Genomic DNA, 16018 nt, shown 5'->3' on the forward strand with positions numbered 1-16018 from the left:
TCATCATCATCTTCGTCAAAAGTTTTTTTCCTTTTCAAATGGTGGTGCTTATGTTACTGGTCCTGCTCCGCGTGCAGTTTCTTTTTCTGTTAGTTCCTCGGAAATCTTGGCTGAGGGACACAGGACACGCTTATGGTTCTTACGATGCCATTAACAAAACTATTTTTATTTTTCTCCATTATGTATTTCGATCCAATTTGTGGGCAAACTTCACGTGGTTTAAACACTTAACCATTAATCATCTGAAATGTCAGGCCATGACATTGTAATAGAACACGGGCCCCTTGTTCACAACCATTATCAACTGTATATCTATCGTGAGGTCAAATATTTGAAGACAAAGTACAAATGTGATAATTAATTTAAATGTAATGTACTGTGCTAGAATATGAGAAAGATGTATGTGTGTATTCTGTTTGAGATCCTCTTTAGTTGGGTTAAAACTGTTATTAAAGTTATAGTACACTTCAGTCCTCAGGTGAAAATTTCCTTTTCCGTTTGTATCGATAAAGCAGCGTTCGGATTCGATTTTAAGATATTCTTCCTCAGTTTTCTGAAAATATATGTTGAAAATTGTTATTACAGCATTGTTATCTATTATTTTTCAGTTCTCCTCCATATCTATATATGTTCATGTCCCATCACTCTGTAGCCTTCGACTGCTGTGAGGAAAAACACTTCTGCGTCTCTAATATTGTTTTATTGTTTTGGTAACGTTCAACATTCAGACCAATATAAAGACATAGGAATAGCTATCACTCCATAGACTGGGTTTGTTATGGGCATTTTCCTGCAGTAGACGTTTTACATTTCAACAGAAATTTATAAATATATTTATTTCTATAATAATATTGTAGCGTATTTGATGAACGCGTTGCCAGGCAACAACACTTTAAACACAATACGCGCCCGCAATAATAGNGCGCGTAGAGCATATACGCTACAATAGCATTGATTTTTTAGAAACTACACTGCTGGTTAAATTGAAATTTAATACTTTTGTTGAAAGTTGTTTTACAGTATTTTCAATTGAATTCATATAAATTCAGAGATCTATATCAATAATAGGAATAAATTACATACAATACATACAGTAACTCAATATTTGCATAAATTTAAAATTATTTCCAGATGTATAACATGTGGAAATTTAACGTGAAAGTGCTAAGGAATTGAGTGATAATTTCTCTCAAAACCATCGGTTATCCGCAACGGTTACTATTTCCTGTGGCGAAACACTTCAAGCGAATTTCCATGGCCTCCAGGTTTATTCCAATGAAATATAACCGTGGTAAAGAACACTTATATGCCTTTGAATTAATACACCGGACTTTGCAGCGTGCCCCTTTCAATCGATTGTACCTCCCCTTGCGGCAATTCGATAAGGCGTGTCAGTGCAATGATGAAAGAACATCATACCGACCATAAAATACAATTCAGATTGACAGAGAGTCAAACATACGATGAAATGAAAATAAGAAATATTTCAATTCGCCCTGAATTTGTGACATAAAGTTAAGACTTATAGCTGAAGTAAATGCCAATGAAGCTCACATGCCATTAATGGGTGGACATGTAGCAGTGTATTGTGGTAAAGTGCATCATGGGTACTGATTCACTGACCTTCCGCTCAGAGGTCGTTGAAATATTTATGAAAATTCATACACCTCTCTTCCGACGCTCATGAGAAAAGGCAGAGTTCAAGATAATTAGATTACAAAATGAAATAAATTCAAGTAAAGTTCGTACTGAAAATTCACTTCAAAGTAAACATAAACTTACCGGACATTGCATCCTGTTTCGTCACTTCCTGTTGTGTAATATCCAGCACAAATCAATTATGTCTTGTAAATCGAAGCTTTATACACCGGAAGATTTAAACTGGCCCTTGGTTTTATCAATAAAATGTTGCGAGTAGTTGAAACTGCCTTCTTCAAGGTGTCTTGTACCAGGAGAGGCAAAGTAATGAAGACTTTTTAAGCTTCCACATTATGTTACATTTCATTTACAACAATAAAAGTATTAGCAGTAATTTGACTGTAAAATTAAAAGCTCATTATATTATGCGGTTATTTCAGAGTATAAAATTGCACGTACGAGTGCTCTATATATGCAGCTGTCTGGGAAGCTAACACTGTGTAGATATGTCTCACGATATCTGTGCGGTTGGATAACACCAACTCGGGGGGGGGGGGCAGGTCCACTCTGCGTTATCCTACCCCTAAGGAACATGTACACATGATATTGTCCGATGTAATATAACAGCATTTAGCAGCTGTAGTAGACAGGTGAAATTCTATATACGTCTCCAATTAATGGTTATCAACCACACAGATATTATGCTAATGATCTCAAGTTTTAAAACAGCGTTTCTGAACTTCTTCGACCGTCACCATCAGAGTGAAACTTCACTCGCCGTCTTATGAATGACAATTTAATTTTTATCTCAGTTTACCTGATGTCATGCGGAAAAACATAAGATATAGCACTTCTTTTATTATAACAAATTTAATTCATTTCACGCGCAGTAAAAGTTACAAAAAGAGAGCCAAGAAGCTTTTTAAGTCCGTCGTTCTGTGTCTGACAATGTGTTAAATATAAGCCACGTACCCTCTTACGACGTTTTACATATCTGCTAGTGCGTGTACCCCTGGTTCAGAATTGCTGTCTTAAATTACTGCGTCGCTGCAACACGCAGGTTGAGAATTGTGCAGCCTCCAAATATGTGTAATTACAAAGTGTATTTTTACACCCAAGATTTATATCACTCCTAAATTAAGCATCTAAGATGCGTACTTTTGCAAATACGTTACACTTTAAGCACCGAATTACACAAATAAGACAGAACAGAATGAAACATGAATCAGCTCATGCTGTGACCATTTAGGATTCAGAAAGCTCAATTCTGCGGGCTACGAAACTATTTGTAATCAATTGCACTTCCTGAATGCCGCAGAGCACTGATATGTCAGTCTACACAACAGCAATTTTCTGCCACTATTAATACATCAGTGTTACAAAGAAAGGAACGATAAAGAGAGGAAGGAGAAGAAAATAAAAGGAAGGACAAAAAACGGGGTCGAAAAATAACAATCAAAGTAGAAGTAAGTAGAATGAGAAGACGTTGAAACTGAAGAACTGTGGGATGAGGGAAATATAATGAAATGACAGGGGAAATGTCAATATGTTCACTTCTCTGGATAACAGGTGTTCAGCGTACGTACCACCTGATCTGAAATAAGTATGCTGCATTTTCCTCACAGAGTGTATTCATAAGTTTCCTACGATTCCAGTAGTGAATAAATACTGTTTCCCTATACATTATTAACTGCCTGATCTTTATAATGAGGCCACAGTACGTTTTCTGTGAGGTAGGGACTGAATTCTTAAATATTATTTACACGAAATTAATGCTTTAAAGGCTAACAATTTTCATGTCATTTCCATATCCTTATTGTCCAGGATACCATCCTCTATGCTTGGGTCTCAAGAGGATGCGATTGCGCAGTAGTGAACGCAAAGAAGAGCGAGGCTTACTTCACAGAGAGCTATGTCCTTCCTGCAGATGAACATAAAAATTATATTCAAACAGCGGGAGGCATTTTACTAAGAAGAAACTTCCGACACCCTGCTTCAAAAGATTATGCGATTTTTACTCTTCATAACAAACCACCATATATAATTAGGTTCGTTATCTATCAAGTCCTATTGTTCCCACTTGGAGCTTAGGGCATCCGTGACACGCTTCGATTCACTTGAGTTTCTTAATCTTAGACAGACGGTACGATTCCTTGGGCGGGGGATCAGCCCGGCGCAAGGCCTCTACCTACACATAAACACAGTATAAACGCAAATATCCATGCCTTGAATGGGATTCGAACCCACGATCCCAGTGTTCGAGCGGGCGAAGACATTTCATGACTTAGGCTGCGCGGTCACTGTGATCGGTGTTTGGTTCATTAGAGTGCTCACAAAAGACTGACCGGTCCTTGTCTTCAGCCAGACGAATCCAGCCCGTACCTCACACAGTTTTCTTTAATATCCATTTCAATATTTGTCTTCTACCTTAGCCTATACTCCTAACCGGTTTCTTCCCTTCAAGTCTTCCGACAATACTGTGTGTGCACTTGTCTCTCCCTACGTGCTACATTTCCAGTCCATAAACCAAATGATATCTTTCGAAGAGCTCAACTTACAAAGCTCCTCAAAACTTAATTTGTTCGTCCTCCTGGTACTGTTCCCTTCTCTTCGCTCCGAATGTGCTCCTCAGCACCCTTTTCTCAAGAATTTTGAACCTCTGTTCTTCCTTTAGAGTGAGAGATCAAGTTTCACACCAACACAACACAGCAAACAATGTTATATTCTCTTTATCTGCTGAGTTAAATTTGTTTGCAAAAGTATGCCTTTTGGGGGAGGGGGGACATGTCACTTTGCTGTGGTATGAAATACAGATTTTCCACTAACCTAAGTTCTCAGCTGATGCGTTGAGTTCTGCGAAGCCCCTTGGCCCTCCGCCGCTCCCACTGCCTCCCCCCGCAGACCCGCTGCCAGCACCTTTCGCGAGTGAAGGCGAGTGTAGCGACGTGCTCTTGTGTCTTCGGATTGTAGGCAAACGGGACACGAAGGACGCGTTGTGTTTGAAGCTAGAAGAGACACGACTGAATTCAACGTCAGGCACACTGTTCCTCCCGACTAGAGCACAGACATCCTCATGTATAAATTATAGCTACACCATAATAATGATTGACATTACGGTCAAGTTAGGTGACACTGGTGGCCATGAGACTGAGCCTCTACGGCCAGTCCATTTGCTGCGGTAAAATTCTTCAAGCGTTTTGATTATAAGGACAACGCGCCGCCTAGGGGAAAATATGAAATGTGAAACTATGAATAAACTTCGGGAAAAATTAATATGCTGCCTCATGTTTTACATTTATAGTTTTAATAAAATTTATGCCAAAATACGATGAAGTTGTTACGTGACTTATAATTACCTGCCCATTTACATCGTAGATTTCAGTGCTGAGGATGCTGGTATAGGCTTATATTGGAACATTCAAGCTATCACCTTTCCTTGTCTGTAGAAGTACTGATAAGACGTTGATTCTTAACCAAATTCGCTGATTTTATACAGGGACAAATTACTTTTCCCATGTATCTTATCAACCGTTTCACTTATCTCTTTTTGTAATGGGATATTGTGCACCGGGATAGCGCAATCGGTACAGCGACTGGCTACGGGCTGGACGACCGGTAGGGTCAAGAATTTTCTCCTCTTCACTTCCTCCAGACCGGTTCTGGGGTTCACCCAACCTCCTATCCAATAGGTACCGGGGGCGCTTTCCCCGGGGGTAGAGCGGCAGGGGCGTGCCGAGGTCAAGAAAATGTGGATCTATACACTCACTCCCCCATTCGCCTTTATGGTGTAGTGTTTATTTAGTTAAGCACAGGGACAAATTTACCTTGTACCAATAGGATACTGCGCATTACTATGCGTTTGAGCTATTTTTTGCGTAATGTATTGTTCTTTGAAATGTAATTTATAAACCGGCAACAAGTCGGCTAAATAAACTGCGAACAATGGCGTTATGAATTCTGCATTCTACATTATGCATTACACTAAGTCACGTTTTGTTAATCGCCGATAATTATATTAGCTTCGAACAATACTTCTAACGTTGAGCCCGAACCCAGGTTTAAAGTAATTTTTATTTAGGCAATGCGATGTCAAAATACATAAGGTAAGGAAACAGATATTAAATTTACATAACGACTAAGCCAGGTTATGAAGTCAGTTACATAGCTGCCTAGTTCGTGCACTAGCATAGAACACAAGTGTTGGAATTTGTGAGGTTATTAACAGCAAATCTAGTTCTGTTCTATGACGGTTTCATTCCGGGTTTTATTAATGATGACCCGAGGTAGCATAGCTGGTGGAGGGACTATGCTACAAGCCGGAATGTCGCGGGTTCGAGTCCCGATGAGGTGATTCGTTTTTTTTAATTGACCTAGTCCTTCCAGTCGCACTATGGCCCTGGGGTCGACTCAGCCTATAAGAGAAATGAGTTCCAGGAATCTTCCTGGGGGGGGGGTTAAGGGCGGCCGGCCCGTAAGGCTGACAACCTTACTGCCATGTGTGAGTCGACTGCCTAGAACAGTGTTTCTCAACCGCTAAGCAGCTTCCCGGCACCAGGCCCTCGTCTTATAGAAAAGAATTTAACGGGCCGCGGTCTGACAAAGGTTGAGAACTACTGGTCTAGAAGATGTGGGAGCCTTGACCACTCACACCCCTATGGGTCTTCACGGTCTGTTACAGGAATAGTTTTACCTTTTTTAATTATTACTGTTGACTGAGATACCAGACGATTTATTTATTTTGCGGACCATTTAGAAATTATAAGTTGCTGAGGCTGCAGATCTCGCCGCAAATAATACTTTCTGGACAGTAAACAGCCCAAAATTACCTCAGTCCTATATTCAACATGGGTTGAACTTTTAATATCATTCGGCACTTAAAGACGGCGGCTACTATATCTCCTGTCAACACCGATGAACGGCCAACATATATGTAATTCAAGTAGCTGGCTTTCCAGGGAAACTAAATTCCAAAACGAATTAGAAAATCTAAATTGGACTCATAAACCAGTTATGGATAATCTACAATGTCTGGAGCCGGTTAGCTCCATTAATATTAACTAAGAAGTTTGCTAATTTCTTGTTGTATACTCGCACATTTTCATACAGGCGCAGAGAAAATTCACCAAGTAGCTCAGAGGAGTTGAGCAAATTTACGTTTCCATAACAGTCAATGATGGCAGCATTAACTAGCGCATAGAAGTTTCTACGTAAACATGCAATCCAAGCCCCTCTTGAACTAGATGTGGCAATTTTAACGCCAGAGCACGCCACTATTATAACCGCCCTTTATCTGTACAAGCCACAACGGCCACTTACACGAGAGAGAGTCAATAAATAGATCAACAATGGTTATAAAACGTAACACATGTGATAGTCGGACACGGAAAGAAACATTATTTCTCGATATATCTTTCACCAACATTGATACACTTGTCCCATCGCTTTATCAGTGAGTCGAAACCCGCAACACAGAAGCCTTTTGATTGTTGTCGGCCACTTTTGCACCAATTCGGTCATCATCTGCAATTTTCGAACATCCTTCAGAGAATTTCTCGATCCAGACGTGAATCGCTTTACGGAACAAACACTCCCCAAGGTAAACAGGAAACATTTCTTTATGAACATCTTTTGCATTAAGTCCTTTTGCCCACAAGAAACGCATAACAAAACTCGCCATTTTAAATACTGAAACCAGCCTCTGAACATGCGCATGTGCGTCTGCTACCTAAACTGTCATGAAGCTAAACTGTGCTGCTACCTAGTGATACAAATAGAAAACATATTCCATCCATTACAGCTGAATTGCTTCAACTTGTGACCTATTTACTAACTCTCCCTCCTATTACCTAACCGTGTCCCATGTGCTACGATGACACACGCCATTTTCTTACACGACTAAGGTAGGCCTCACACCAGCATGCGTCAAGACATGTAACAGTCAAGACACGATGTCTGCGACATGACGCAAAGAAAGGAGTACAGTTGAAAGGAATGAGATTATGAAAACCGCTGCACACCGGTCTGAGTCATGATGCTGACGTCAGCTTCATGCTGACGAATCACGAATGATGCAAGACTGCATCTTTTGTCTCATGTTTTGATACTTGTCTTGACGCAGTTGGTGTGCGGCTGCCCTAAAGAAGCATATGCAAAGCACGACAAACAGTGGTAATTATAAATGGAGGTAGAGGTGGGATCTGTTACCCCAAATAACAGCTTTGCCAGTTGGGTGAGAAAATAGTACATGTCACTGTCTTCGGTAGCGATAACTCTTATGTCACAAATGTATGGATGGCAAAGAGTTGGATTTAGAAACTAAACTTAAATGAGGATGTCTTATGACTCTCCTTGATATGCTGGTACCTGGCCTTACGATGGAAAACGAAAGAAGCCAAGGAGATTGTCGCTAAATCTCCATTTAGTATACACTACACACAATGAAATAACATTTATTTTGTTACAACACAGATTTTCTGCCCTTAATAAAAATAACTACTTGTTACGCACTTCAGTCAGGGAATACATAATTTATTATACACGTTCCTGTCTATTCGATAATCACATGATCAATTTCTATTTAAGTTTCATGATCTGTACATGAAGCATTTGGAAGAAAATATTTTTTTAAGAAACATTAAAAATGAAAAGAACACTAGTTACTTATAAACACAATATAATTGTGACATGATTCCAGAAAGCCGGAATAGAGAAGTCAGAGAATAGGCGTTTATTGCTAGGCAACGACACGGTAAACATGTCTTCCCAACAACAGAAGGGCTGTTTTCTGTTTGGTCCGTGCAAAGTTCATTTGAGAGGTCGAGTAGAGTTTCGAGACACCAGCCTGCCGGGACATGAGCTTGGGAGCAGACGAATTAAATTGTGTTTGAAGTTGCAGAATAAGGGAAGCAACGAAACAGGTTGTGAAAAGAAAGCTTCATGTGTGATTTGAAGGGACAAGTGAGACTCTTATAAAATCCGTTGCCAGGATACGGGTAGTGAAAACGGACAATCCTAGTGAGTGTGCAACTGAGAACTGGAGCGTGTATAAATCAGCGTTAGAGCTGTATTAATTGTAATTAAGAGAGAGAGAGTGTAAACGAAGTGTCAATAAATCCAATCATCCGAACTAGAACCCGTTATTTTCGTCACGCGTACCACGTTACACGTGAAAATATATACACGTAAATAGAATGCAGGGAGTAGAAATGAGATTTTCGGCCCATAATGGGACGCCGGCTCTCCGTAGCAAGGAAGACATCTGATTGCTGCGCAAGTACAGCCACATTTTCATCCTACGAAATAAGACTTGCAACGCTGAGTCAGTTGTGTCAGCCTGTTTACGGTTGATCATAGTGATTCATAAAAACCGCAATATCTTGGGAATATTTTGAGTGTGCATTTAGTGTATCTTCAAGATTCTGAATTTCTCCATAACTTCCTTACTTACACATGGAGCTGAACCCTTCTGGAGGAGCTGCCAATTCTGCAGCTACTCAAAAATTTCCCAGAATTTTATGGAACCCGAAGGTTCATTACCGTGTTCACAAGAGCCCTCCACTGGTCCATATCCTGAGCCAGATCAATCCAATCAATACCATCCCATCCTATCTCTCTAAGATCCATTTTAATATTGTCCACCCACCTACGCCTTGGTCTTCCCAGTGGTCTCTTTCCTTCTGGCTTTCCCATCAATATCCTATATGCATTCCTCTTCTCCCCATTCGTGCTACATGCTCTGATAACCTCATCTTCCTTGAGTTGATCATTCTAATTATACTTGGAGAAGAGTACAAGTTATGAAGCTCCTCATTATGCAGTTTCCTCAAACCTCCTGTCACTTCATCTCTCTTCGGTCCAAATATTCTCAACACCCTGTTCTCAAACACCCTCAGTCTATGTTCCTCCCTCAATGTCAGAGACTAAGTTTCACACCCACACAGAACCACACTTCCTACTTCTGCAAAAAAAAAAAAAAAGAGAGACATATTGTATCCACTGAGATTTCTGAACTGCTGCTCTTTCCTATACTACTGAAGAATAAAATGTATTTTTCCTTTATGACACCAGTAGCAATAAGGGCTAAAGCTCTGCAATGGGAAATAAATCGTACAGTCTACCGCTTTTCTTTCCATGCCAATATAGACTCTGGGAAGAATCCAAGCCCTTACAATTTAGAAATTACAGACATCTTAGATGTGTAGTCATTACAACAAACTGTGTAGTAGGAAGCATACTATACTGAAGTCTTCCTTCAGCATCCTCCAGACGCTGATATATCTCAGTTTATTAGTTAACCCATCAAAACCACCAGTTCCCATATATGCAGGAAATAGCAAGAACTTTTAAAATTATGATTTAAATTTACAGTATATGAGACTCATATATATCTCCCACACTGCCCACTGGCGTTAGAGACAGTTGTACCTTGCAATCGGGAGGCGTCGATGTACGTAACCGACGCTGGCGCTCTATGAAAAAACTACAGAGGAAGTCACAGAACTATTTATATTGTCATGTGTATTGTGACTAAAGACGTGGTTCGGATTGGTATTTGGAATTATTAACCACCTACAGGACGTATCTACAAATAATTATTAAACTACTATTGATTTACACAATTTACAATCACTCCACACTAATCTTCTCACTTTATTTCTACTAGTCTTCACTATCCGTTTTCTGGCAACGGATTTTTAACACAGGAACTGTTAAAGTCTCGCTAAATTACACACTCCTATATCGATATACTAGAGCACATGTAACGTAAGACACTAAGTCTAATACTTCTTCTGGCCACACTGCTGTTCCCTTGGAACTTCGGAAATCAAGTGAAGTTAATTCCTATTCCCGTATTCTCTTATATCCTCTCGGCACGGACTCCACACAGAAAACTCAGCCCCTCTATTGTTGCATGGCGCAGACCACAAAGAAAACACGTGTCACGTGTCAGAATACGAGTTGATTGGTCCGATATCAGCATTGGGAGTGGTGCGGATGACTTAGCAAAAAAACAGCCTCGTCAACTGTTCCATGCTGGACCGTGTTTACAGACCTGTTACCTGGTAACGCCTTGATCAAATCAGTTATAATACATAAGATATGAATGAAGTGCATATACTTCCAATACACACAGGAAACAAGTGCCACAACACTCATAAGCATGACCCATTTTTTAAACAGTAACGTGAATAAACAATATAAAATATTCTGAATCATTCATACTAGCATTCGAGCCAACAATCATTTCTGACAGTCTACCTATTTACTTCAATATTTCTTACAATCCTGAAAAGAAATTCTACAATGTATATGTGCAACGTCTTTTCAACTGGTAGTAAGGGGTAACAGTACACCCAGAAAACCTATGTCACACAAATCTATACATACCTGAGATGGAATTAGTTTCCGTACATAACAGGCCGATATATGGTGCTCAGAAGTGGATGCAAACACACAAATGTATGACAGAAGCACTGGAAACTGTACCATTATTCCCATATTTGCATGCAGGCACCAAAGGGATTGTGCTATGTAGACATACTGCAGATCTTAATTCTTAACCCTTTAAATCATCATCGATACTATAAATATCACACGATTTAACTTTAAAAAGACGCAAAATCTGCCGGATTGTAATTACGTGTTTCATATGGTTCTCGGGATAAAGAGCTGTTAATTTTGGTTCGTCTTCGCAATGTTTTTCCTATAAGGTAGGAAGTGGATTTTGAATTATATGTAGATGATATTTAGGTTTCAAAGGGTTACGCTTAAAATATTCAGCACTTTAACACATTATGTGAGTAGGAACCTTACTAGAAGTTCCGAAGCTGTGAACCAGAAATTCAATAGTTGCGATGATTCATTTCTTCTTACACGCAATGGAACTATGCATTTAAAATTTAACATTTCACAAAACGACTTAAAATTTTGTTCGAAAATAAGTACCTTCTTTACTAATTACGTAACTTATGTGGTTAAAGGCCGCGCCATAGCTCAAGCGGTTAGTCACTGGCTTCCCACCGCGGCGGCCCAGGTTCGATCTCGGGTCTGGTCAAGTGGGATTTGTGGTGGACAAAGTGGCGCTGGGGCGGGTTTTCTCCGACTACTTCGGTTTCCCCTGCCAATCTTCATTCCACCAAATTCTCCATCATCATAATCACCCGGGGCTGGCTACAATAGGCCAATCAGTGGCCGCCGTGCCGAGGGACCCAGTTGTACTCCACCCCCACTAAGCGAATTAAAAAAATTATGTGGTTAAATGCAAGGAAGTCTTCACGATAGAAGGACAGTGTTGACAATAAGTGAATTTGTAACGTTTCGGAGACTGACTCTGCCTCGATCAGCACTGATTTATGACATATCAAGATATCATTACTTTAATCTTGATAACGGTACAAAGTTCAGAGCATGCAGCTAAAAGTCCCATCCTCTCCATTCACTGCTTATACTGGGCGACAAAAGCGGAAGTCGATAGAAGATTAGAGAAATTCACTGCAGTTAACTATAAACTTACCTGTATTTACACGGAACCGATAATCATTCTTTAATGATTACATAAAGTAAAAGTAAGCAAAGTTATCCCTGTACCAGGCCGTAAAGGCCCATTGGGTTGTGAGACGTTGAGGGTCCCACATTATCTAGACAATCGGCTCAAAGATGGCGGTAAGGTTGTCAGCCTTACGCGCTGGCCGCGCTTTACTCCTCACGAAAATTATTTAATTAATTCCTGGTACTCATTTCTGTTAGAGACTGAGTGAACCCCCGGGCCATAGTGCGGCTGGAAGGATTAGGTCAATTGAAAAAATCCAATGACCTCACCGGGACTTGAACCCGCGATCTTCCGGCTTGTAGCATAATAATTACATAATAAGTAAATTTATTAAAATAAATAAATATATTTATTAAAAAAATACCATTATAAATATTCCGAATTGGATACAATGAATAAGGGAGAACCTTCGTGTAAATAAAAAACAGGACGATGGGTACGAACTGAATAACTGCATTTCGTGTAAACGTGCTTGATGCATTTTTTATTAGAAACGTAATAAGCTTGATTAAAGTTTCTACAATGGCTGGCTGTAGCACCAGGAGAGGTTGAAGCTGATCTGTCAGGTAACTCTAAAACAACTATGCGATTATGCTTAGAAAATTTACTTTCGAAAATAATGAGTCATGTTTTAAAATATAAACGAAGTTATCATTAAAAATTCTGATTATTTAGGAACTTCAGGAAATTGAAGTGAAGCTGCAGTGAGAGAAATGCGATCAACTGCTCGTTATGTTCGATATTTTCGGATATCTTGAATAAATTCTTGCGTCCTGCTTCAAACGTTCAGCCAGTAACCGAATAATACTTAATATATTCATTGCAGAGTGCAGCATGAGACAGAAGAAAAACATAGAATTAATATTTGGTATTAATACTTGGCACTATGCTACAAGCCTGTAGGTCGCGAGATCGATTTCCGATTAGGTAACTGAATTCTTCACTTGACCTAATCCTTCCAGCCTCACTATGGCACTGGGCGACCTACACATAAGGCTGACAACCCTACCGCCATCTTAGAGCCGACTCTCTAGAAAATGTGGAAGCCTCAACGCCTCACAACCCTATTGGCTTCCATGGCCTGTTGCAGGGATAGCTTTACCTATACCACGAATGTAGTGGCACTGAACCTTTAGAAAGTTTCTGGATGTACTTCAAAAAGACAAGGAGGAAACTTTTAAAAACACATTTCGGCTCTAGGAATTGCTGACAATATGTTTGCTACTCTCACTTCTGTGTCACCAGTCTGACACAGCCCACAGACCTAGTGGTCCATGCAGTGGATTATATACAATATGGCATATGCAAATGGGAGTCTGAATTCTACGACCAACAACTGCCTATTGAAAATGCCGTAATGATCTCCCACTAAAAGATGTTGCTTCTAATATTAAACATTTTGGTACGTGGTATATAATTCACAGTGTCTCTCAATCTCCAAAAATGAAAATGATAGCTGATCAGTACAAATACAGAAGTTGCTCAGTTTACAAAGCAAAACTTGGAAAATGTTCATTTTACTGTTACATGCATAGGTTGTAGTTCATGAAATTTCTTTCCTCCAGCATGAATGGCACAGGGTCCACAATGACAATAAGTACATATCATTTATAAATTTCCTTAGTAACCATGGAGACAGAACTTATCTGAACATCACAACTGAATCAAGCATGGAAGTGAAAGAATCTACAGATGTGAAATGTAGGTAACCACCAGGAAGAACAAAATTTTTTCCTCAAATTGTAGTGCAGATCTTTCTGCACAGGTGTGTATATTTTGTGTGATAAATGTGTGTTCTTTTCAGGTAGATGAGAACAACATTTGGAAACATCAAGTTCACTTGCTTTCCTCCCTCTTAGGACCTAGACCACTGGTCAAGCAGTATATATTTGCAGCTAACTGAAGAAGACTACCTTAGGCAGATGGAGCCATCTGTGGTTTCTCAAGATAAGTCCAAAAACGACAAATCCAGAATAAAATATGTGGAGGGACAGTCATGAATACTGATCTAGAAATCAGGTCATGTGACAATACAACCAGAGGACTAGAAGAAAATCATTGTTTTTCTCTTTTCAATGGTGACACATACTTGAATGAACTGTCTTGGGACACCTAATCGAGCAGCAAACCTACCTACAGCCATGGCCTGATGCATACATAGTTAGCATATGCTATGACATATATCCCCCATAATGCATACAGCTGATTCAATACAAAACAAGAGAACTGGAGGAAGAAGAAGAGGTTTAGTAGATTGATAGCGCATCGATAGCCTGATCTAAATGTTTGCCATTACAGAGAGGTCACCTAATTTATTTATGATTTATCACAGCTGAAAATGAAGAGATGGAAATGAGATAAATAAGAGAGGCAAAGGGGCATCTGACATAAAAGGTTCCGAGGACCTTAGAGGGTCACAGAACCATGGAGTAAGTGAGAATGGTTCAGTTAACATCACTGTCAGCTCAGACTGCATGGCAAAATTAATGAATTGGGAGGGATGAGGAAGAAAATGATCATGACCTAATTTATGGTATTATCCTGGCATTGACTTGAAGGGACTGAGAGAAAACACAAAAAATTAGTCAGGATAACTGATGTTCTAACCCACATCTGAACCATATGCTTTAATATAAGTCCAGAGTCAATTTGTTTGGTGACTCATTTAGAATTTTTCAGTATTATAACGGTCAAACTTGTCCTTAAGGAACAAGAAGAGAATGTGAAGCTCCAAAAATAATTTATAATCTATATAAATGCTTTAAGGAGATAAATTTTAGTAATTTACTACTAGTCCTTAGTTTCATTTTAGTTCCTCCACAGATAAAGCTGTCCCTGTCTTTAATTAGGAAAGTCATGAAGACATCCACAAGAATGAAAGTACACCTTCAGGCTTTCTTAACCTTGGCACTACATGAAGATGATTTATCAACTTCACTCACTGCCCACTTTACCCCTGGAAAATTGACCCCAATACCCACTGGGTAGGAGACTGGATGGACCCCAGACACGTCTGAATACTGTGGAGATAAAAATCACTGCCCCTACTGGAAATTGAAACTTGACTCCCCAGATGTCTAGCCAGTAACCCCAGTCACTCTCCTGACTGAGAAATTGTTGGGCTAACCTGAACGTCATGAAATACTCGTACATGTACATTATAAATGATTTGTGATGGAATGTTAACCAGCGTTACTGTTATACATTAGTCTCGCAGTTCCCAAACTGAGGTGCCTAAGGGCAGTACAAGCATTTCTATGAGTTATTTTCAGTTACTATTTATTCAGTATGTTATACAACAACATAATTTTCAGGAACTGTACTGCTGATAGAGCATTTCTCAAGTGTGCACAAGCATTGCTGAAGGCATGATGCAACAGGACACACTTTTATGCACCACTTCTCTTCAGTTAAATAACTTTGTGGGAACATCCCACATTATCACGCATTTTTGCAACGCTCGCTCTTCACATCACTTTTCACCATCACGCGCGCTAACCAATCAGATTGCTTCAAACGATCGCATTTATACTACGCTCGGCGATAGCCCGCGTCTACACCATTACGCGCGCTAGCCAATCAATTCTTGCTCCTCACTTTCGAGTTTGGCTCCGCCCCACCGACCAGCGTATAAAAGAGCAGAGTTATGCAGTTCCATCCAGTTTAATTCAGTTCACTTCAGTTCATCATCAGTCTACGAGCTAGCCGCATCAAGCAACTTCAGCCAGCAGGCTTCGTCGCCAGCGCTCGGTCTTCGGAGGCATCGGCAGGCTGCGCCGGGCACGACTGCCTCGGCCCTCCAGCGCTCTCACACCCGACTCACTGGGGCAC

The 16018-nt window shown here is 40.0% G+C and overlaps 1 protein-coding gene across 1 annotated transcript in view; it reads right to left on the bottom strand.

Annotated features, from left to right (window-relative positions):
- The window catches only part of LOC111874363 (potassium voltage-gated channel subfamily KQT member 4), a 1139978-nt gene that overhangs the window by 78001 nt on the left and 1045959 nt on the right, over positions 1-16018 (bottom strand). Inside the window, exon 11 of the mRNA XM_033755418.1 lies at positions 4465-4643. Coding sequence (XP_033611309.1) covers positions 4465-4643 — 179 coding nt within the window. The remainder of the gene's footprint in view (positions 1-4464; positions 4644-16018) is intronic.

This window comes from Cryptotermes secundus, unplaced genomic scaffold (assembly GCF_002891405.2).
Source record: "Cryptotermes secundus unplaced genomic scaffold, Csec_1.0 scaffold49, whole genome shotgun sequence".
Taxonomy (NCBI): Eukaryota; Metazoa; Arthropoda; class Insecta; order Blattodea; family Kalotermitidae; genus Cryptotermes; species Cryptotermes secundus.